Source organism: Diabrotica undecimpunctata, chromosome 2, assembly GCF_040954645.1.
Source record: "Diabrotica undecimpunctata isolate CICGRU chromosome 2, icDiaUnde3, whole genome shotgun sequence".
NCBI lineage: Eukaryota > Metazoa > Arthropoda > Insecta > Coleoptera > Chrysomelidae > Diabrotica > Diabrotica undecimpunctata.
Window position 1 is genome coordinate 115,493,945 of NC_092804.1, and position 25,383 is coordinate 115,519,327.

The 25,383-nt window shown below is 32.8% G+C and overlaps 1 protein-coding gene across 1 annotated transcript in view; it reads left to right on the forward strand.

The window, feature by feature from the left end:
* The window catches only part of LOC140434798 (armadillo repeat-containing protein 6 homolog), an 81,265-nt gene that overhangs the window by 29,216 nt on the left and 26,666 nt on the right, over nt 1-25,383 (forward strand). The window contains exons 2-3 of the mRNA XM_072523318.1: nt 15,359-15,545; nt 20,347-20,584. Coding sequence (XP_072379419.1) covers nt 15,359-15,545; nt 20,347-20,584 — 425 coding nt within the window. The remainder of the gene's footprint in view (nt 1-15,358; nt 15,546-20,346; nt 20,585-25,383) is intronic.

A 25,383-nucleotide genomic window follows, 5' to 3' on the forward strand; every position in this document is an offset into this window, starting at 1 on the left:
GCCCTACTAGTTTGAAGTACTTTTTTCATCTGATGCCAAAGTCTCGGTAGGGCTAATTTTAAAACAAGAATATTCATTTCCTTTCAACCATGATTTTACGGATTTTGCTTGTTGAAATATAAATATCTTCCATTTGGCAGTTGAATTTCATTAATGGAAGGTAATAATTCTTGTAAAATACTTTTGTACTTCGCAGTATTGACAGAGCCATCAATGAAAAGGAGATGGTCAACTCCTTGATAGAACATACAGCCCCAGACCATCACAGATACCGAGAACTTAACCTTTCTGTTGAGGCAATATTTGTGATATTCTTCTCCTCAAATTCGAATAAGTCTACTTCGAGTATGTCCAACACAGAACTCAAACTCAGATTCATCACTCCAAATAACCGAATCCCATTAACACTGAACCCTGTTTCGGGGCTCTTTGCCCATAAAAATCGGTTTTTTCTTTGTTTCTTTGTAAGAAGTGGTTTTTCCTTTGCGTATGCACAAGAGATTTTATTGGACAAATGAATATTTATCACTGATTGGATGATGGTCCAATTAATTTGCTCCAGACATTACTTACTATTTTTGTTTATTGTATAATTATTGTGGTGGATAAAAGTATTAAATATTATTGATTAATTGGCAAAACCATATAGTATCAAATAAGCTTAATCGTATCCATTTAATTTATAATCCTTAAATAAATTCTAATTCAGAATAATAAAATTGTGTTGGATATTGTTTTTGTTCCAATTCTAATGCATCTGGACTCGAAGACTTACCATGACCTTCCACAAACTTTGACTAAGTAATTAATTGAGATTATTCAAATGATATGTTCCGGTTTTACAAAGCTCATACCTTCTATTAAGTCAGTTAAGTGCCATGAGTTATTATTTTTAGATTTTCTTATTTAGTTACTATTCACCTCATATTAAAATAATTTTAGAATTGACAATAAAAGTTAATGTCCGTTAGTAAAGAGTGGGATTATTAGAGTTTTGGGAAACCTCCGTTAGTGTATACATTGATTTATCGCATTGTGATTGTAAAAATGATCGAATTAAAGACAAAAAAATTTTGGCGACATTTTATGTCGCCACTTCGTTTATATATTTCGTATTATTGCGATTCTCAGAGTTGTTAAATGATCAGTTCGGGTATGGGTGTTATGCCAGCAACATAGTCTAAAGATGTGTCATCATTAAGCTGAGATCTCATGGAGCGTGGAGAAGCGCTCATCACCGGCGAAGAGAAATAGATAATAGTGAAAAGAGATCACAGTTGGCCCGCTGCGTTACAGTGTAATTAATAAATAATTACTTTTTGATAACTAACTCAATGGAGCGTGTCCCCTCGAGATCGAGGGTTTATTTTAGTTTTGTCTGTTGTACGCCACCAGTGTTGGCGGTAAAAATTTTAGTAAGTTATGTAATTTATACAATAATAAAAATTCCAACACAACTTTTTAGACCACTCCATAGTAAAATTAGCACTGCACTGACCGTAATAGACCCTAGCCCCGTCGGATGGGTAGGAGGGGTAAGTACGTGCTATGCATCAGCCTTCAACCTTTGAACCGTGTCGATTTACCGATAAACGACGGGACAACACGCGCCGACCATAAATAGACAGTTTTGCCCTATTCCAGGGATCGTAAACCACAAATATTGAGGGGAAAAACGGTATTCCACGTTGCGTTAGTTCCCGTCTTTAGATTTTATCTTTTTCTCATATGTATTTTTTATTTTTCTTCGCCGATAAAGCTCGCCGCTCAACGTTCTGTCAGATCCCGGCTTTAGCAGATACACAAATGAAAACAACTTTCTAAATAAACTTCACAATATGGGGCTATGATTTTATGTTTTTCAATTTTTGTTTGGCCTTTTGTGTTACCATCTGATTTGCGTCCAATATTTGTATGTGTTAGGCTTCATTATGCATTTTAATTTTTTATGTTATATTTATTAGTTTTGTGTTTCAAACTATTTACACTTGCTTTCAATACATTTCTGTATTTATTTGTCGTGTATAATTGTTGTTGTTGTTGAAAGAAAAGACGTTTCAAATTATTATCAATTAGGATATTACTTCAGGACGAGCAAATTAAACTTCGCCGCAAATACTGTGTAAATACCTCTTTTCAGCCTAACTACTAAGAATTTATATTCGATCCCTTTTTAAACATCCCATTATACCCCACATAGCTTTACATTACTGTGTCAGAAGCATAAGTAGGTTTTACAGCAGCACAAATACATTAAGATGGTAAATTCACAGAAAAGCTGACATAAAACTTGCAGTGCTTTTACAATGTAACAGTGAACCAAAATCAACATTTACAGCACTAGAAGCATTTTATCAAATATCTTTATTTATTTATTTATTTGACGGGAAATCCCCCTTACAGTATATATTATATATAAATTAAAAGAGCTACTACGAGTAGATACAATGATACAAACTTAAAAAATAATACATAATTAATAACAAAATAAAAGAATAATAGTGCAATATTTTGTCCATTGGCACATTTTTTACCATAATTTGTATTGTGAAAGATAGTGTGGGATGTATTTGTATTTTTAAGTTGCCTGAAAAGACACGGATTAACGGCATGTAAAAGATCAGGACTGCTAAATAATTGAATTAATTTTAATATAAAACATGCATCTTACATTAATCTTCGAGATTCTAAAGTAAAGAATTGCAACCCACTTAAAATTTCCTGGTAATCATGTGCCTGCCTTTCAAGGTATATTAAATCGATATGAACAATAACAAAGAAATATATGCTGAATGTTTTCAATCAACTTTTTATGTATAATAATTAGGAGGCCGCACAACTGAAGAATAATCTAAGAGAGATCTTACCAATGCATAATATAACACTTTAACTGTTCGGCTGTCCCATGGCAAAACACAGTAATTGCATTTTTACAACAATTGAGAAAATTCGATTTTTATAAAATGTACAAGCCGTAAGAAATTATTAAATAAATTCAAACACAAACTTGACGGTGTGTTAGACAACCTCTATTCACGTTTTTTAAAATATTATTATTCAAATATTATTGAAGGGAATAATCCGCCTTAGAAGTAGAGATCGCAAGTGAAAACTAATTTTGCATAGATTTTAAAAAAAATTAAAATCCATTTTTCCATAACAAAACACAGTAATTGCCGTTATAAGTCGGTTCGCTATTCCCAGTCGGAACTGTCTAGTGAATATAGTATTTGTTTTTTTGGGAAGTTAGTTACTTTTTGACAGACTAGATGTGGCTGGAAATTACTATACAACCAAGCACACGTACGTATAGCCAATATTAATAGTAAAAAAACTAAATGGTATATAAAATAGAACTTTACGAATGACCGACAATCAATATTTATTTATTTGCACCATATAATAAATAGTTATGTTAAATTATAACAACTAAAATATATCGTTTAAATATATACTACCCCAAATTTTATGGGTTTAGTATACACTTCCACTATTTGTAATAATTCTTCTTTTTTCAATGAAAGAAGTCTGTAATAAAAGTTTATTTAAGCTGTTAATACTGTGAGCTAGGAAATTTTGTGTTGTGGGTTTCCAGCTATGAATCTGTCAAAATATGCCCGAGTTGAGCGAATGGACCTTACTAAATTTTTTCATAGATTTGTAAAAAAATTAAAATAAATTTTTCCATAACAAAACACAGTAATTGCCTTTGCTACGTTTTGTAATTAGTACATACTTAAAAAAATACTCCATTTGGCAGAACAATAAGTGCTGTTAGTGTGTTTTGCAAAAATAAATTAAAACTATATGATAAAACAATATTTATTTTAATAAAATAACCATCCTCAAAATATGTTTTATATTTTATACAATTACTTCCTCGTGTAAAAAGAGCTTCTACCAGATTTTGTAATAGAAAACCCTTTAAAGGAACCTCTAGTTTCGTAGTTGTTGTCCTTTTTTTATTTTGCCACAAGTGAAATTCTTTTAACTCAAGTACCTCTACATTTTTTCTAGAGTTATTCACAAGTTCAGTCAGATCCTGAAAATCATAGATATTTCTGTTTCTTAGTATTTTTTGCTCGATATTGCCATGAATTCCATCAGCAGACATGTGCGTATGGCTCTTTGTAAGATATCTTATAACGATTTCCTGTGGTCCGGAAGAACGATTGACTTCAGTTATCAAGGAAGTATATAGAATCTAATTTTTATTCTGGGATGTAAAGTTATCTGCCCAAAATACAAAATGAGAGACATCTCTTTCTTTTCTTATTACTTCTAATAAAGTAACCTAAAGCTTCGTGCCAGAGTACACAGAAGCTGTTATCGGCTGAAGTCGGCTAGTAAAAATTGCACTTTTACTTTGAGGCATAATAGGCAAATCTTCTTCTTCCTTTGCCCGATCCGTTTCGGACGTTGGCTATTAACAAGGCTATTTTGACTTTGTTTACGGCACCTCTGAACAGTTCGGTCGATGTTAGTCCGAACCATTGTCGCAGGTTATGCATCCATGAGTGTCGTCTTCTTCCCGGTCCCCTCCTACTGTCGATTCTTCCTTGGACTATTAACTGTAGCAGCCGGTACTTAGTATGCCTCATGACATGTCCGAAGTACTCAAGCTTCCGTTTCTTTACGGTGAAGATTATTTCTTTGCTTTTGCCTATTCTCTGCATTACTTCCACGTTAGTGATGTGGTCTGTCCAGGATATCCGAAGAATACGGCAATATATCCACAGCTCAAAGGATTCTAGTTTCTTCAGGGTGGCTTCCGTTGCGGTCCATGCCTCTGCTCCATAGAATAAGACCGGGAAGACATAACACTTGACCAGTCTTAATTTTAGTTCCAATGAGATTTTGCTTGTGAACCACTTTTTCATATTGTTGAACGCGTTTCGCGCTTTTTCAATTCGTGATATTATTTCTGTTGACTGGTCCCATTTTGTGTTGACTGTGGTTCCAAGGTATGTGTATGTCTCCACTTGTTCTATTTTTCGGTTGTTTAATGTCAATTGCATCGGAGGTTGTTGTGTTCTGCTGATGAGCATGCATTTAGTTTTGGTTGTATTGAGTTCTAAACCATATTCTTGACTTGCTGTGTGTATGCTTTGCATGAGTCTTTGAAGCTCGTTGCAGTCATTTGCGATAATAACTGTGTCGTCAGCATATCTAATATTATTGATTACCTCTCCGTTTACTTTGATACCCTCCGAAACTTCTCCCAGTGCTTCTCTGAAGATTTGTTCAGAGTATATATTGAACAGGAGCGGCGAGAGGACGCATCCCTGTCGTACACCCTTTTTAATATCTATCTTCCCACTGTGTAAGTTGCCCATCTTTATCTCAGCACTTTGGTTCCAATAGAGACTGGTTATTATGCGCAGATCCTTGCCATCAATATGCATCTTCCTGAGCATTTCCATGAGTTTATCATGTTTGACCTTGTCAAACGCCTTGGAGAAGTCGATGAAGCATAAGTGGACGTCCTTGTGCATGTCTCTGCATCTTTGAATTAAAACTTGCAGACTGAAGATCGCCTCTCTTGTGCCCAATGCGCTTCGGAATCCGAACTGTGACTCCGATATATTATATTAGGCAAATCACTTTTTGTAAATATACGTATAGTATATATACGAGTATATACGTTTCGCCGAACTTGCTATTTCGGTAGAGTCTTTTTTATATTCTAGATTTGCCTTTTTAGCTTTAGTACGGTGGGAATTTAGCTGAGCTTGAATTTTATCGTCTACTTTATTTTCCAACGTGTTCTTTAACATTTTGCACTCTTCACAGATATCCGATTTGGGTTGGTAAAGTGAAATATTCATTTTCTTTAAAACTGAACGGTATACTTCGATTTTACAAACAGAGGCATGTTTTGTTACAAAATCATCAAACATTTTCTTATATGTCAACTCCCTCGGTAAATACCTAACATTAGGGGCATTTTTTCTACGATAATGACTCACTGATAGCTTAAATGACTCAATATGGTCCTTTATTATTTCTCGATTGGATTGCTTACGGCAGCCACCTCTACGTTCCTTGATCGGATCTCCACAATGTCCTTTTTTAATTACTGCTACTAATTCGGTTATTACAGAATCGTTGGTATACCCTAAGGTATTCAAAAAAAGTATGTCTGCATACCTCTATGTCAGTAGAATTTTCTAGCGGTAAAGTGTAACGCCTTGATTCACACCTCTTAAGTTTTGCTGACTGGGTTCTACGTTTACGTAAGCAGAAACCAGCTTTATTTGTTTGTACAACCACTTTCGTCTACTTGTGTACGCTAAATTCCAGTACTCCATCCAGATATTGTTCCGATGTTCTTCTGTTATTTTTTTGCACATCCTACCACATTTACCTTCACACACGGCTCATAGGATGTTTTTCATTATCCCTTTCATTTTTTTATTTTACCCTTTGTCTATTTTTATTCTTCCTTGTTTGTGTTGTGCGATTCACTCCGTTGATTATTTTTGTCTCAGTACTATTAACCTAAAACAATACAAAGTAAATAGTAAATTTAGTTAATTAAAAAATAAACCAGAAACTTACCAACCAAGTAGTATCTTATTTGCTTTGCAGAAGGACATTGGATGATTCAGCCGTAACATTATTGTTCGCTTTGTTCTCATCCTAAAAAAATATTTAATTTAATTTGATTGTACCTATACATCATTTTAATGTCCTAAACCACATTACTCAAAACCCTTATTGACCTGACGTGACTCCTGAACTGGCTTTTTCTTGATATTCAATTTTCTTTTCTTTGCCTTAATTTTAATTTCGTCATAATTTTCGCTATCGCTAGAATATGATTGTGGTGTGGGGCAGTAATAATCCTTATCTTGGTCACTGTCATCGACTGGGCTTTCTATACGATTAAATTTCAAATATTTCATTTCCCGTGCCAAATCATCTGAAGATCAAAAAGTTTGCAACCTTTTTAAGTATGTTTCCTTTTGATTTTCACTTTCATAACTGGACAAAAAAAATGAAGATGTTTCAAAATTTACTTTTGGAAAAAGCGGAAGCTCATCGATATTCTAAAAACATAAGATTTATTGACCATTCAATAATAATTATAATATGATGTTTTAGAAATATTTTAATTTACATTCTTTAAACACGAACGTGCCGAAGAAACTATATTTTTAGTTCGCCTACTACATGCTAGCATCGTCTCACAGGGCAGCATCCTATCGCTTTGGTGAGTAGATTCGAACTGCTTGAAAAACACGCTGTGTTTATAGTTACATCTGTACAGAATAGGAGGAGTTGGACTTTCCGCATAAATTGAAGACGATTTCTCAAATCAACACACAGTAACTACAAAAACCATTACAAAACCCAGTAACTACTTACCAGTTACTTGGTTTTGATATGATATAGTTACTGTGTTTTGCACTGGGAGAAGCATCGGTCGACTGTCAGTTACTGTGTTTTGCGTATGCCGTATTTTCCTTATTTATGGTCCGATGTTAGTTTTAAAACTATCAGAAGGTAGAGCAAAACGCAGCAACCTCAAATTTATAAAAAACTCGATTTTGACAAAAATTACGCGTTTATTGTGTATTGTGTTTTGCAATGGGACAGCTGTGTTGGTTACCCTGTTAACCTTTTGAATTACGAGTGATAAATCCCAACATCTTCTATTCGTTATGCTATGATATAGATCAGTGGTTCCCAACCTTTTTCGGCCTACCGCCCATTTTTCCAAAAACAAAATACTTAACGCCCCCCTTAAAAAACTCTTCCATTCTTAAAATTAGTAACGCACTTTCATTCACAATTGTTTTACCTTTTCTGGGTCAAAGGCTACCTTAAATATGATTCGACGGCCCCTTAACTAATCCAAGCAACAACAAATTTAAAAAAAAAATGTTTTATTCAAAAATACAGTATTCATGTATTGATCAAACTTTAACTTAAATACATATCATAAAAAACAATATAATAATAATATAACATTTTTAATGAGAAGGCTAAGCTTGATGTAATGATAGTAATCTGTCAATATTTGGTTCCATACTTGTCATCAGCAATCTTAAATCACCGCGCTCCACTATGGACAGTCTATTTCTCTTCTTTGTTAATAAATTGCTGACTATGCTAAATCCTCTTTCGGCTAAATACGATGAAGGAAAGGCAATGAAAAACTTCTTTGATGCAGCCCATAAAGCTGGATATAATACTGAAATTTGACAATGCAGCCAAAATTCTTGATATCCATTTTTAAATTTCACTTTTAACTCTTCATTTGTTGACAATTCTATCAATTCCTCCTGTAGTGATAATTCTGCTGTTTCTAAACTTGAGAACGGTTCTAGCACCCAATCTGGAATAATCAGACCAAGGATATCCTGAAATCTATTCCTAAAATCTTCTTGAAGTGCTTCCAAGTGCTGGCAATATACCAGAATGTCTTCATCATTTGTCTCCACAAAGAAAAGATTTTGAAACTGATGAAATTGTCTCCGACCCAAATTTTGCGGTTAAGTTTTGACACGAACGAGGAAATAGTTCCTTTTGCTTTGATTCAAATTATCACCTTGTAGCTGTAGGTTTGTTTCATTAAATTTATCGTATAAATCAGTTAAATAAGCAATATCGCTCTTAAATTTTAATAAATTGTCTCTCAAAGAATCATCTTTGCTTCCAAAAAACTCTAAAACTAAGTCAAAGAGATCATAAGATAACTAAAACGACGAGATTAAAATTCTCGTCGTTTTCATCACACAGTTTTCTAAACAATCTATCATTGAGAGCACTGCTTCTGATCTTGTTAACTGCAGTAATTACATATTGTAGTGAACAATGAAGGCGATCACTAAGATTTTTTGCAACTAAATGCTGTCTGTGAATTACACAATGCACGGCGAGTATATTTGGTACTGCTTTTTTCAAATATGCTATCAGTCCGCGGTGTCGTCCAACCATTGCCGGAGCACCATCTGTAGCAACAGTTATGACATTTTCCAGAGGTATACCTTTATCTGTAAAATAGTGTTCCAGGACATCAAATATCGATTTGCCTTTAATATCTGTTTCCAGTGTTCTTACAAATAACAGTTCTTGACAGATTTTTTCATTTTTTATGAAGCGAACGTACGCAAGAAGTAAAGACTCATTGTTTGGCAGAGTTGATTCATCAAGCTGTAAAGAAAACTCAGTAGTCTTTAAATAATCAGTTAGAGAACGCTCCACATCCTCAGACATTTCGTCAATTCGTCTCTGTACCGTATTATTGCTTAATGGAATTTTTTTAATAATATCAGGTGCCGTCTGGTGCAGTACAGTCCGCAAAACTTTACTTACAGCTGGCAGTATTAATTCTTCGCCAATAGTATGGGGTTTTCCTGATTTAGCTATAAGTAAGGAAATGTTATAAGAAGCACGTAGCCCATCATCGTCTTGCTTTGATGCTGCTGAAAAGATACTAGCTAAAGTTGGACGTTTGAAATGTTGTTTTTTGAGCATTTCAAAATATGATAAATTTCTGTCTTTTCTGTCGGGATGTATTTTGGTCAAATGTTCTTGTAATCGTGAAGGTTTCATGGCTTCATTTGAGAAAACTCTCTGGCAAATTAAACACATTGGTAATGCCTTATTAGAAGGCGACTGAATAAAACCATACTTCAAATATTCGACATTGTATTGTCTGCACGTTTTCTTTGGATCGGACATACTGTAGGTATATCTGTAAAAATAAATATGCTGTAGCCACCGCTTTGATAATTTTAAATAATAAACTTTTAAATATTTTTTTAGTTAGCAAAATCAATATTTCAGAGTGGCGGAATATCCAAGCAAGTAGTCGAGAAATTTAAAACATGCCACAAGTAAATAAATATACACTGAGAGAAGAATTTGAGGAAAAATTACAAAACAACTTATTAAAAATTACCATACTGTACACATATTATAAAAATAACTTTATATTCAGTAAATAGTTTATTTTTGGCAGTATATGATCAGTATAGTAAATTTTATTAAGATTTTTTGTACTTTTTCCCCAATTCTTCTCTCAGTGTAGGTAGGTCCTAATTAACTTTTTACTTTGATCCAGTTTGTGCAAGTTGTTACTTTTTGAATATTTTACAATAACTATACATATAAGGAAACAAATTTAGATTTATTACATTTTTACAAATACCTCGTAAATTACGATAGGGAAAAATAATAAAGAATTATAGTAAGTGATATAAATGCCAAGTAGATACTTACCTTTGTGACAAATATGTATTACAATAAAATATATTTCTAATAAATGCACTGCAACTTTCTGCAAACACACAGAAAATTCACCACCCTGCTTTAGCGAAACAATCTCGAATGATTAAGTTATGCCTGACCATGCCGCTGCGCGAAGGAGGAGCCAAAATTCACTTAAAGCAGAAAGGTTCTACTGGAAGTGGAATTATACTAACCAAACTGAAACGTTCTACGTTCGACTGCAACGTCGAAATTGTTGCAGTGTTGGACTGAGTGATAAATAAAAAATTGCACGGTGCATAACCAAAATGCATTTTGTGCATTTCGTTTATATTTTCGGATTGTTAGAAGTTGTTAGAAGCAAAGAAGCAATGAGTTACTTTAGGGGGGCGGCAGCTGTTCCTCAACGCCCCCCAAATTTTCCTTGGACCCAAAAAGCCCCCTTATCTCTCTTCAACGCCCACCGGTGGGCGGTACCGCCCCCGTTGGGAACCACTGATATAGATTTTGCTCGAAACGTTTAAGCAGTTCTTGGTTTTTCTGTATATTATATATACAGTAATAAGTGACCACTTTTCAGCTCCATATGTTAGCACTGGTCTTATTAGTGTTTTATTTACGACCACTTTAATTTTTCTGGGTAGATTTCATCTGCCTTCTCAAACCTTAGTAATATTTGTTGGCAAGCACTAGTCTTCTTTTAACTTCTTCGCTGGCGTTGATATCTTTAGTCAACAGTTAGTATATGAAGGTGTCCACACCTTCCAGTTCTAAATCGTTAGTTAATATTCTTCTAGGTGTTTAGTTGCTTGATCTAGTCATCATCATAATCTTTGGCTGGACAATCCTCTGTGGGTCCTGGCCTGCTCTAAGATTAGTCGCCATTCTGTTCGGTTTCTGGCAACGTGTTACCATCTTCTGATCTCTAGTATCCTTAAGACGCCCTCAACTCCATCTAACCACCTAATTCGCGATCGGCCTCTTCTTCTTCTTTCTATAGGTGTTCCTGTCGTTAGCGTTTAGCGGTCATGTTGTCAGGCATTCATATTATGTGTCCGACCCATCTAAGTCGCTGTGTTTTAATGAACGTTACGACATCTGGTTCATTAAAGAGTTGGTATAATTCGAAATTAAATTTTTTACGACACTGCCCTTGATCGTTTATAGCTTCAAATATTTTGCTGAGTATCTTACGCTCGAATATTCACAGAAATCTTTCATACTTCTGCGTTAGAGTTCATTTTTCCGCCTCGTATGTGAGGACTGGCCTCAGCAGTGTTTTATACAGGGTGGTCCTTGAGTAATTGTACAAAGAGAAACAAAAGATTCTACACTTTAAAATATTACGATTTAAGCCAAATTGCTTTAATAAAATGTTGATAATAAGAAAGATACAGGGTGTGAAAGTGCAAATTTAAAATTTTATTTTTCGCTATAACTTTCATGTTTGTAAACATTTATGTATGAAAATTTACAACTGGGTACCTTTAAATATGAAAAATTATAATTTGATGCACACTTTGATGTAGCTAATAGAGGGCGCCGCATATGCCACATATGTGGCATAAATTTGCACTTAACTCTTTTGCTCTTACAGTTACCTGTATTTGTGACAAAAAATATTAAAGATACATTATCTTAACAAAAAAATGGTATACTTGTTAATAACTTCAAAACTCAAAAGTTTTCGAGATATTCGCATTTTACAAATCAGCTGCATAATTCTGATTTAAGGCAATTACTCAAGGCAACGAAGGAAAAATAGACAAAAACATTAATACTTCTGAATTTTGATATAAAATACCTTTAACTAAAGTTAATAGTTAACGAAATATTAAATAAAATAAGTATATCAGCAGGATAATTAATAATAGGATTTGACAAAATAACAGAATAATAGGATTTTACATCAAACATTTTACGTTTTATGTTAAATTAAAGTCATAATCAAAACATTTTGTGTACAAACCAAATTAAGAAATAGTTAAACTAAATAACATAACTTTTTGTCTTAGTAAGTGTTCGATATGTCCACCATTTTCTTTAATTTATTTGTCAATATATTCCATAAAAGATCGTCTCATATTAACTAGCATCATTCGTTCTAAAGAAACTGCTGCAGTATTTATTTCTTTCCATAGTTGGTTGCCAATGCTTATGGTATTATTATAAACACGTTGATTTAATGCGCCCCATACACCAAAATCAAGCGGATTAAATTCTGAGTTGCGTGGTGGCTATAATGTATAATGGATGAATATATTCTTTTGGTTACATATCCAAATCTTATGGTATATTGTGGAACTACATCTTATTTATCGCAGAGGTTAAATATTGTATTAAACTGTGATCTATCTCGATCATTGGTTACTTATATACACACGGAATAACCTATCGATGACATTACTTATTTATATGATTACGTTACAGCTTACGAGTAACTATAATTACATCTCGAATAAATGGACTATTATGATTTACTAACAAACTAATATTATGATGAACTAAATTGCCTGTGTGTTTACTGTGTAATGAATAATAAGTATTCTTTTGAGATTTTTTATAAATTAAATAATTATATCAATATCTCACCACATTGCTGAGGAATATGACTACCACGACCAATTCAACGTTCAGAAAAGTTGTATTTAGGTATGTTCTCACTGCCTTCTCTCTAGAATCTGGAGGTATACCATCTTGCATAAACCACATATTTTGGGTTTTCAGCATTTTACAATAGAGAAAAAGTAATACAACGCCAGTATAGAAACTTAAGAAGCGATAGAAAAGGGAAATTGTAAACATAATGACGGCCAACGTCTGAATACTGACACGGCACCTAAAGAAGAAGATGAAGAATCTTTTCTCCAATAAGACATTTAGCAGCCATAACAAAGCATTTTGTGATGTAACATTATTATCTTTGAGTTGTTTTAATAAGAATAAACTATGAATTATGCTTATCTACAGATATTCAGTTCTTTACCGCCTAAATATTAATATACAGCTGATAAAATGCGATTATCTCGAAAACGGTTGAATTTTGAGGTTACTAACAAGTATACCTTTTCTTTGTAAAAATAATGTATGTTTAATATTTTTTAACACAAATAGAGGTAACTTTAAGAGCAAAAAAGTTAAGCGCAAATTTATGCCACACATGTGACATATGTGGCGCCCTGTATCAGTTATATTAAAGTATGTATAAAATTATAATTTGTCCTACTTAAAAGCATCCAATTGTAAATTTTTGTCTAAAAATATTTACAAACGTAAAAGTTATAGCAAAAAATAAAATTTTAAATTTCCTCTTTAACACCCTGTATCTTTCTTACTATCAACATTTTATAAAAGCAAGTTGGATTAAATCGTAATATTTTAAAGTGCAGAATCTAGGGTTTCTGTTTGTATAATTACTTAAGGACCACCCTGTATATAACAGTTTTAATTTTTCTTTGGATATTTCTTGAACGGAATTTTTTTTGGGTTCATATTATGCCCTATTTATAAGGTTTATTCGTCTTTTAATTTCTTCACTTGTTTTATTGATAGTAGTCACTAGCGAGCCAATGTATGTGAAGCTGTCAACACGTTCAAAGATATTGCTTGACCTAGTACAACACAAATATTTGGTTTTTTGGGCAAATATATTTAGTCCCATTCTCTGTGCAGATACCTTTAACGACCGAAATGCATCGAGACTCTGGATCTAGCTATAATCTCGATCTCATCTGCGTATCCAACAACTTGTACTTATTTGTTGATGATAGTGCCATGTGTGTTAATGTGGGACTCTTGAATTATCTAACTTTTAAATAATGTTAAATTATCTTAACATATCGCACATAAAAATTTCTCAAAAAAAAAATGGTATAAATGCGAAGTTTTATAACTAGAATTGAATGACAGCAGTTTTACTATATTTGTAAAGGATCACTCTAAGCTCTTCAAAATGATTATTATGTATATTAAATTACAATCTGTTTGATTATCATGAAAAGCATAAATGTCTTTTATAGGCTTAGGATAAAACATGTGCAGCGTTGTGATTCGATAACATTTAAGCAATGATAATTGAATTGATGGGTACATAGTGGAGCAGGAAGGGTTTCATTGTAATATGGCGACAAAGTTAACGAAACTAGTTTTAAAATTTTATTCATTACGCGACATGAAGCGACATTAGCTTGTCATCAAATACTTGATGGCATGATTATGAAATAAGCAGCATTAAGATAATAATTAGCTTAATTAATTTAACGTAGCGAAAAGCCTATCTTCAGAATAAATAGGTTATAAAATATCCGTGTATTTTTTTGTCTTTTTCTTAGAAATGATACTTTTTCTAGAATATACGAAAATTTAGATAAGTCCACTCTCAGATAATTGAAAAACAAATTGAAAAAAGGATGGTTTTTATTCTGTGAACAGTATAGTGGATTTTACATTTTGTTCTTATTTCATTACTTCGATGAATAGCATCTTGTCTTTGTAAAAGAGCTAAATTTTGCAATGATGCACTAGACGGAAGAATTTCCAGCCGTAGTTCAGTGGCTATATTACTGGCTTAACAAGCTGAAGGGCCTGGGTTCGATTCCCAGCACTGACAAAATTTTCAATTTCTAATTTAACTGAGCTTCAGATTGAGGAGTGCACATGCATTGTGTTTCGGAGGACACGTAAAGCCGTCGGTCCGGGCTACGTAAGTGATCGTTAAGTCAGGTTAGGTTTGCGTGCGCGACCTGAAAATCCTAATACTTGGCCTTACCCAGAAGGTTAATGAACCTTACTTTTTTTTTAGAAGAGTTTCATCTTCGCTATTCGACGGCATTATGGTAACAGATTTAAAATTAGGTTTTGTCTCTATCTAAATATCGCTATACTATATTATATTCGTATTTGTATCTTCGCGATTTTAGTGTCACTAATCGCAGGACTTTTTAACAATGTGTTCATTTTCACTTGGATATATTAGAGAAATATTATTTAATGTGTCACCGCTGGACTATGTTGTTACCAATTAATTTTGCCATCATAATTAAATAAATATTCATATAATAAATTAAATAATAGTCTGAGTATTACTAGTTTATTTTGTGTTATATTAATTATCTTACAATAATTTTAATTTTTTAAGGGTGTTGATTTGAGTAACATTATTAAAGAACTTAGTCTATCTTCTAAGGAAGCAGAGAATATTGGAGCTGAAGTGAACAAATTAAAAACTTTAACCAAAGTGGATACACCAGATAAAGATATAATGGACCAAATGGAGATAATTAAAGTGGAATGTGACAAGGGACTTACAAATAGGGTAGCAGTAGGTATGGTATTTTGAAATCATAATTACTTTTATATCCTTGTATACACTAATCAAATTATTTACTCCTATTTGTCTGTATTTGTCATGTGAGGAAGAAATGCCTAATTTAATAATTCATCAACGTTTATATTAAATAATATGTACAAATTGGTCTATTGTTGGATTTGACAAGATGGGCAGTAGACAGACATATTCGTCTATATCAGATTGGAGGTTTGACTTCGACGGGCCTTTGCGGACAAAAAAAAATCTCAGTTCAAACAACTCGTCTTCTGGTCGTCAAATTGGTCTTCTGGCTTACCGTTCACGGCAAGCATACGGTCTGTCAGCCGAACGAAAGTTGGTTCGTCGTGATTGCGCTTTACCTGAATTGGACAATGTGCGAACTGTTATTTTTAGTTATGAGTATGCCATAGAAGTTGGTATCTAAGTCTGATTTCGGATGTCTGTATAATTACAGGGCAATTACGGGTTCACATTATAACGTTTGAAATTTAAAAAATAGTGGTTTTGGGACTGTATTACAGCAGATAGTCCTGGTGATTTGGTTACAATAGAAAGAAAGAAAGAGCGCTATGCTAACGTATCAAAAAATCATATTGTTCCGTTAGCACGGGGCCAGGACCGCATATTCCAACAAGGTAATGTCCTATTTCACAAAGTTCGTGGGGCAACCAATTTTTTAGAAGAAAAGGTTATAGAAGTATTGAAATGGCCACCGTCATTTCTTTCTCTACCGATGTTAGATACATTTTTAGTAACAGACATGTGAAGTTACATGCAAATAACTTCATTTTGTTAAATATTAGTGGATAGATATGTATTTCGAAGATTATTTAGTTTGAACGCCCACTGTTTCAACAGAATTGTGTTATTTTTCATTAAAAATACTTCGTAGAAGTGTAGGTATATATAATGCGGTAGGTACTCCTATGGGAACACTTAGTTCTAATTACAGGATTGATGCGCATCTCTTGTTCTGGAATTTATTTTCTTACTTTAATTTATTCTCCATCCTTGTCTTTGGTTGTACATTAAAATAAAAGGTTTGACTTTTGAATTAATATCGTTCTGAAGCTATTTTCTTGTGGCATTTTAAAGTAATTACCATTTTATTGGGAATAAGCCACAATTGAAGGTTAAAGGAAGTTTATTGACGTTTCAATTTTCACTTCGGAAATCGTTTTCCGAAGTGGAAAATTAAACCTCAATAAACTTATTTTAACCTTCAATTGTAGCTTATTTCCAATAAAATAGCAATTAATGTCAAATTAATATCATAAATTTAGGTAAACTTATATAGAAATTATGGATGTAATTGGAAATACGTTTCAATAAAATAGTCGGTACAGACAATTTAAACAATGTAAGTTTGCGTTAATAAAATGTGTAAAACCTTTCAAACAATTTCGATCTTATCTTTTATTTACCAACTTTTGATTATGAGTTCCTGTTTTCATAGATTATAAGTTTCTGTTACTGAGAATATTTAGATTTTTATCTTTGATGAATATTTTCTAGTCCTAGTGGTCAAATCAAAGAATGTAAATTATTTTACAACCATCATTTTTTTTGTCATTATCAAACAACTTGTTCGAATTGTTATACTAATTACATTTCTTTATAGTAAATATTGACATTTCTTTATATTAAATATTGTGTTTATTTGGGATTAGGCCACAGTTGATGGCAATGAAAATGATATTTTTAACTAATATTTGACTTTTCGATTTCCACTCCGGAAATCGTTTTCTAAAAAGATTATTTAAGAATTGTGCGACAAAGAGTGTATCCACCACAGTTGTAGGGGTTATGTCTTTTCAAAATTGACATCACTTATTTGGCCACGGTTTTGTAGGCAACAGCAATGCTTTTAGCTGAAAAAATCTGATGGTGGATTTTGTGACCAGGGGACATCAAGTTCTGGTTATTTTTTGTGTTTCTGTATTATTTTTATGTGCATTATGCGTTTATGTATGTGTGTTCGTGTATTACGTTTGTGTATTGTGTGTTGCATATGTATTTGTATAATTTAGACGATATGTTTCCGACTTTGTTAATCCACTGTTGTTGGTATATTCTTATTGTTGACTTCTTCTTTTAGTATTGGCAACCAAAGCCCGTTACTTCTGTTTGTTTCATGATTATTGATACAGCTTTCCATTTTACTCTGTGCTCATTGTCCCAGGAATGTTTGCTGATTAGTCGAGGTCCCTGTTTTTGATGTATGTTTCATGCTCGTTTATCCTAAGACTTAGTGGTCTTGAGGTTTCTCCAACATAGAAATTGTTGTATTCACAAAAATTTTATAGATGGAGTTTTTGGATCTCTCTTGTGTGTTGTTAGGTTTGGTTTTGGACAGGATAGATCTGAGTGTATTGGTTGTTTTGAATGTTGTTGTGATGTACTTGTTTCCTATCAATTTTTAATTTTTCTGATAAGCCCCTTACATAATTATTTGCTCCTTATTGTGAGTTTTTTCTGGATTTCTTGTGGTGTGTTCTTTCTTCTCTTTTACAAAAATCCTTGTTTAAAAATGTCAATGTATAGTCACTTTTTGCTAGGACCGTTGTAGCAGGTTTTTTCTTCCTGAAATACATTTAATTTTCATTTTTGGGCTCTATCATAGGATAATTCCTTTTTTGATGTTTACTTTATGGTTTGAGTGGTTATTTAAATATCTGTTAGCGTGGGTTGGTTTTCTGTAAACTTTGGTTGAATATCCTGTATCCTCTTGTGTGATTAACACATCCAGAAAAGGAAGTTTAGAACAGCTGTAAACAAATTTAGAATAAGCTTCATGATATCCAATAACAGATAGGAAAGGGACATAAAGAAGAATTTCTTGTGTTGCTTTAACCTACAGTAATTGATTTTGGAGGTTTTTCAGAATTATGACGTGAAAAGATTTACGTGGCGCTTAATGGCTGAATGGCATAGTCCAAAAATATTTTATGGTCTTACAAAATTTCATGAACCTGACTCGCTCACTTTGTGACGTCATTCTACGAACGCAACCATGAAATCCGACATTACTGACATTTAATTGTCTGCGTTTTCAGAGCAAGACAGAATAAAACTTTTTGCATTAGTAAAATAGTTTGAGTATTTATTGCTTTTCTTCTAAGAATCGTTTTTAATAATTTATATTGAATTCAGTATGGAATTAAAATAGTCAATGTTTTTAAGATTCATTTTTTCGGGCATGCGTATTTCGAAGGTTCATGAAATTTTGAAACATCCCTATGAAAGTGCAGTATAATCTTAAACATTCCAGTTAGTCATCGTATTTTATTTTATCTCACATTGAAAGAAGTAATAAAAATTTAGGACTTCCCATCTTTACTGTCGAAAAGAATTGCTGTGTAAAAATGTAAAACAGTTACATTGCACTAATTTGGCTTATAAATAAACCTTTTAAGAACTGAAAAAAATCTAGAGGGCAAATAAATAAATAACAAATCAAAGTACGATAAAAAAATAATAGGATTTTGGTTTTAAATTCAGCAAAATATGTTTATACGAGACGAAAACCCCGAATTCCTTGGGAAATATATTCACAGAGATTGTTTGAATAATCACTTTCATAAAATACCTCAGAATAAAGTTCAAGAGGTCGCTCATACAAAAAGTGGTCCTAATTTATTAAACAGTTTTATATAAATCCATTTTTAGCTTGTGATAAGGGCCTCAAACAACAAAAAACAATGTTTTTAAATTAAATAAGCCCAAACTAAAGTATTAGAAACTGATAGAACAAGGTTTGGTGAATTCAAAAATAATTGTGTGTTTTTGAGCCATCAGTCATCATTTTTCGTTTTTCTTTTCAGTTTTAAATTGTTTGAAAACGATCAACTTTAGAGAAAAATTACAATTAACCTTTTTTATTCAGAATGATCTAAAAAATGATAGAATATTAAAAACGATTGTTCACAAAAAAATCAAAATATTAAAGCTATTTCACTAACGCAAAAACTAATTCGTCTCTGTCTCGGTACGATATCGCACTGAAGAGAACTGGATGTTTTTAGCAATATCTGATAAAATTGTTTCGTTCGTAGATCGACGTCACTAAATGATTCGACGTCTAAACATAGCAGGCAACGAACTTTCTGATGAGTACTGGAACATATTAGAATCCATCCCAATGAAGTATCGCAGGCAATAGCCTGCTCCAGAACGGTCTAGTAAAAAACCAACCTAAAACCTAGCTTCTACCACATCTTTCAGCCCCCTGACCACATACTCTTAATCTCTCTATCCAGACCCCCCTCCCGCGCACAAAAAATGTGGCGGGCAGCATACCTTGAAGAGGCCTCGTTTTGTTAATGTCGATGGTGTGTCCCCAATTTTCGTATTCTTCGGTTAACTTTCGAATCGTATAATATCCATGTCTTCCTCATCGTTTGCCATAATCACTTGGTCGTCTGAAATGAATGGATCTGAAATTGTATTCTGCATTTTAACGGCACTCTTTGCGTTTATGTACATGTTCGATCTAGCGTTTATGTATGCATTACTTAGGCCTGCCTTTGTCAACATTTCAATAAAGTCAACGAACTAAATGGGTCGATAAATGTCTGGCTGTTACTTTCTCTAAAATTTGTTGATGTACATAAATATCAACACAAGATCTGCCAGCACGGAATCCACTCTGATCTTCTATTTTTTGATATAGTTTGAGCCGATTCGGTCTTTTATCAATCGTTATTTTTTTTATATATTTAAAATACTATTAATACGTAGTTATATGTGGTAAACAAACAATGGTTATATTTTCACCCAATATTTAAAATTTTTAGGAAAAGCTGGAGCGTATGATGCATTGTTGGACGTTCTTGAAGTAAAAAAATCTTACATAGTGGTTGAAAGAACTTGTCTAAAAACCTTAATAGCACTAATGACCAAGCAACCCGATTTATTAGATGATCGCGGAATAAAATTAATGCTTACTTTCCTTACAATTAAAACGGACTTTGATCTGAAAAAATTAACCTTAAGGTGGATTAAAAGCTGCTGCATTCTTCATGAACACAACAGGTATGTATTAACTTATTGTATATTCAATTGTTACAGCCGCTTTACGTTTGTTCCTATGTTGTGCGATCCCCTTGAATATTCTTGTCCCTAGACACCTTCATAACTTGTCCCTAGACACCTTCATAACTTGTCCCTAGACACCTTCATAATCTTCAGTCGTGAAGCCAAAGTAATTTAACGTCACAACATGTATAAGTATAAATAATGTTTTGGATTTCTTTGTTGTAGTGTTGCCCAAAATCGGTCTTGGTCTTGCAGTCTTGGTCTTGTTCTTGCGTTTTCGCAAGACCAAGACCAAGACCGCCTAATTTTAGCAAGACCAAGACCAAGACTGACCCTGCAAGATTTACGCAAGAACAAGACTAAGCCTGCGAGACTCTTGCGTCTTGCAGTTAGGACGGAGTGTCGTTTTAGCGAGTATTGTATAAATAGTTATACATTATTATATACATTATTATATATAATATGGTATATTATAGTTCGGGTATATGCTTAAAGACTCTATGAGACGCAAAAAAATATGTAATAAACATACATGAAAATCATCAATCAAAATATTCATTAAAAACAACATATTTGACACGTGCTCAGAGGTCATAATTACAATGTAAAAATAAAATATTTTGTACATTCTTTTCCAGCATACGACTTCTTCGCTCTGAAATTAATTGTCCAGATTTTGAGAATAGCCGCCCTCTAATCATAAAATAATCTTTCATTGCTACGCCGGCAGTAATATCGTATCGAAATTTTTTAAAAATATGTCACCTTAGCTAATAAAAAATATAACACTTATTATTACGGACACCCACTTAATAATTCATTTTTTTTCCCATTATAATTTAGTTAGGAGGAATCTAAATAAACAAATCTTATCGGCCTAAGACTAAGCATTATTTCTGCTGAGTGTGCGATGAGATCATTCGGTTAAACCAAATTTGCTGAAAGAGCGCGATTAATATTCAAACGTTTATTAATAACAGATAATGTCGCTTGCCGTGTAAACAAAATACCGAAATATTTAGAATAACGAAGTTACGATATATAATTCTCCGTTTGTTATTAGATACTTAGGGTATTGAAAGTAACGGACATTTTTATAGTTACTTTTTTGACATCACTAAACTTCATTTGACAAGTTTACAATTTGACATGGGGGACAAAGATTCAAATAGTTTTAGTCGGAGTAGTGAGCGTTGGAATTATAGATCTAAAAGACCTAAAAGCAAATTTGATGAGTTTTTCGAAATAATTCATGCATCCCAAATTGCTTTGTTTAAATTGTGCCTACATGGAAAGGTTAAAATGAAAATGAAAAACAGAAACACTTCACGTTTAAGGAAGCATCTAATATCTTTTCACAAAAAAGAATTACAAATATTTCTTCCTGAAAAACCAAAATTCTGGTTCCTAAAAAAATGTTCCTACTACTTTATTTTGGTAAATGAATGTATTTATTAAGTAGATATCTCCTTAATTTAAAATAACTTCTTTTGATTATCATTGCTTTCTTACCCATTCTTTATTTTTTCAAGTTAGTTTTTTATGTAATAGTAGAGTAGAGATAAAAGATTGTTAATAACATTTATGTTGCTTTAATAAGTGGAGATTATAGTTTGTTATCTTATCACCTAAAGAATATGTGTCCTTGATACTTGTACGTGGATTTTTGCCACGTACCAATCTTTTTTAAGATTTCCGTTTCATATATGGTGGAGGTCTATCAATACCTTTCTAGACAGAAAATGTTCTTTAAAATACAGTCAAGTTTATGTCATTAATTTTTTTTTTGTGTTTTAACCATGTTTGATTGACTTTCGTGGGGCATCGTAGATAGCTGGGTTAGTTAGAGCATAGGCACGGATCGCTTAGATCGTGGCTTCAAACTCCCCTAGTCACGTTTAATAAATAGCAATAGGCTAACGGGTAACTGCAAGACTTGCAAGACTCTTGCTGCAAGACCAAGACCAAGACCGGGAGTGCAATACCAAGACCAAGACCAAGACCAGGTGTATTGGCGCAAGAACAAGACCAAGACTGTCTAAGTCTCGTCTTGTTCTTGCATTTGGGCAACACTACTTTGTTGTTTTTTTTTATTTAATTTTTTAACCAACACTAGCGGACCAACTCGACATCGAGTTTTTTAAATGAAATTTTTATTTTGCCAGAAAAAATAATAGATCAATACAAACAATATAAGCAAGAATATACATAACATTCATCAATAATAATGCAAGTAAAAAGTGTATTAAATATCACGAAATATTTCGTCGAAAACAATGTTTTTTGCTACAATGTTATCATTTAGCAGTTAATTTTGCATGCTGATCACGAATCCGGTGTCAGATTTGCTCTATCTTGACGTTTTATGCGCGTTTCGGGTCACTTCCGGTGTCGGATCGCAACCGGAAGTACATATTTAGATTCGTCTCGACGAGACCTTTCGATCCATATATACATTGTGGGGTCTAAAACTTAAAGTAAATTTTAACTTCCGGTCATCTCAAAACCGGAAGTGAATTTTTGTACCAAAAGTATATCTTGACAATCTCATACGTAATACTAATAATATTCCGAAAAAATATTTTAATCATCTAATATGGTTTTTGAGTAAAGTGGTGGACAAGAAAAGGGCTTAGCGTTTTAGTATATAAGATATTTAGAATTCCAAAAAAAGTCATAAAATAAAAGTTAAACAAATTTAATAGGTACTTAAGTAGGTATATTAAAATTATATGTTTGTGATACTAATTTTTATCAAACTTTAATTCATTTAATTTGGAGTAAATATGTTAATAAAAATATTTTGAAAACATAAATCTTTCTAAATAACTAATAAATATCGGTTGTTAAATTTTTGGGTTTATTTTTAAAACTTACTAGAAAGTTTGGTTTACATATAGAAGATTTTATCTTCTATTTGTAAATGTTTAAGATGTAGACACATAGAAGAATTTTAAAAATAAGTTGGGTCGATAATGTTACGAACAACTAAAGAATGGCCATGTCATGAAAGGTGAGAGATATGTGTGTTGCTGCACATCATTGTACAGGGAAAGATACTGGACAGAAAAAGCGTAGACCGACGACGTATATCCTGGCTAAACAACTTGGGACAATTGTAACTCCAATGATAGCCAACCTTCCTAAAAGAGAAAACACTTAAAGGATTACAGTATTTAAATATACAATGCATGTTGCATGAGCGGCTTACGTATGGCAGACCACTAGATATCAAAACTAACTTAACGCTAATCTAGTCAAAAATAGTGTTTCTTGAAGACTATCCATATCTTAATGGAATGTTCTTCGCTACGTGTCACCACTTCACCTAAAACAAGCATAACGCAACAAGCGGTTGAGACAGGTGACAGATAGGCGAGACCGAGGCGTGAACTTTCGCTCCTTAAAATAAGTACGCGACCGAGACAAACCATATACGCAAAACGTGTGTCTATACTTCAGTATATCAGATGTAGAAAAATGGCCTTTAATGGTTTCGAAAATGTTCTTTAATAATAGAACGTCCAGTGGTTTGCCTTGCCAGAAGCCTCTTCTTGCAGGACTGTTGGACAGAGGTTATGTCCTGCCAGAAGAACTCAACGATTTTTATATGATATGTCCTTCCCGCAGGACTTAAATTTATCCGGCAGTACAAAGACCTTTATCAGTTGCATGCATATCGGTTTTAATGCAATCTTTGGTTTTTTTTAAGAGCATAAACATTTACTGAATCATGTAAATTCTATTTAAAAAATAAAATGTACACTTGACGTCCGACAAAATGTTTCAGTTAAAAAAAAAATATACGTAAATAAAATGAAAATTTAAACAAACGTAAAGTTATTGAGTAGACAAACTATTGCGGATAGTTTGTACTGAACTTCTTTTATAATGAAAACTTAAAGCTTTTTTTGAATGGAATTCCATGTAAAATATGGTATACGAAACAAATTGCTACCTGTCGTTGGAGCACATAACACCGATTTAATTCCACAGTTTTCACAAAAAAAAACTTGATTTTTGTTTTTGATTAATTTGGGAACAAGCTTCACATTTTCTTTGTACTCTTTGTTTATTTCTTGGTTTATTTCTTCTATTTAATACATGGTTGAGGCGATTTTCATTGTTATTAGGTATTGAGTCGGTCTTTCGTATAAAACCATTTGCGTTTCTTGATCGTCTGGCCATGCATTTTTTATTAGCTGTAATCCTAATATCTTTGTTTCATGCGAGACCAAATATTTTTTACTTAAGTATTTATAGGCTAAGAAAGAATTAGTTTCTATAATGCTAAGCAGTGACGCGTAAATTCGCTGTTTTCAATTCGGTGTGTTCCAAACTTGCTCAAATGCTAAACTTGACTGTCTTATATTGTTGTGGATATCAATAGCTGGAGCGCCATCAAAATATTCTTCGACCAATTTAATCCTGGGTACTTCTTTTACATACGGAATTTCATTTTCAGTGTTAATGCGTTTTTTCTTGGCAGGTTCGCCTTCAATTGTGGTACCACAGTTCCATGTATGGATAAAAAAGTATGGAATTTTGTTATCTCTGCACCCTACACTAACGAAGTTCATATTATTGTTGTGTTTTTATTAAGTCTAATTAATTGTCTTTATTTATTATTAAAATGTTCTAACACTTAGTTTATTTAATCTTTATTTCCACTTATTCTAATTTATTACAGTCTTCTACACTTATTCTAATTCACTAAAAACACAATAATTTATATTAATTTATTTTACAACTTATTCGATACAAAAATTTATTTTTGACTAACTGTTCTCAGCAAA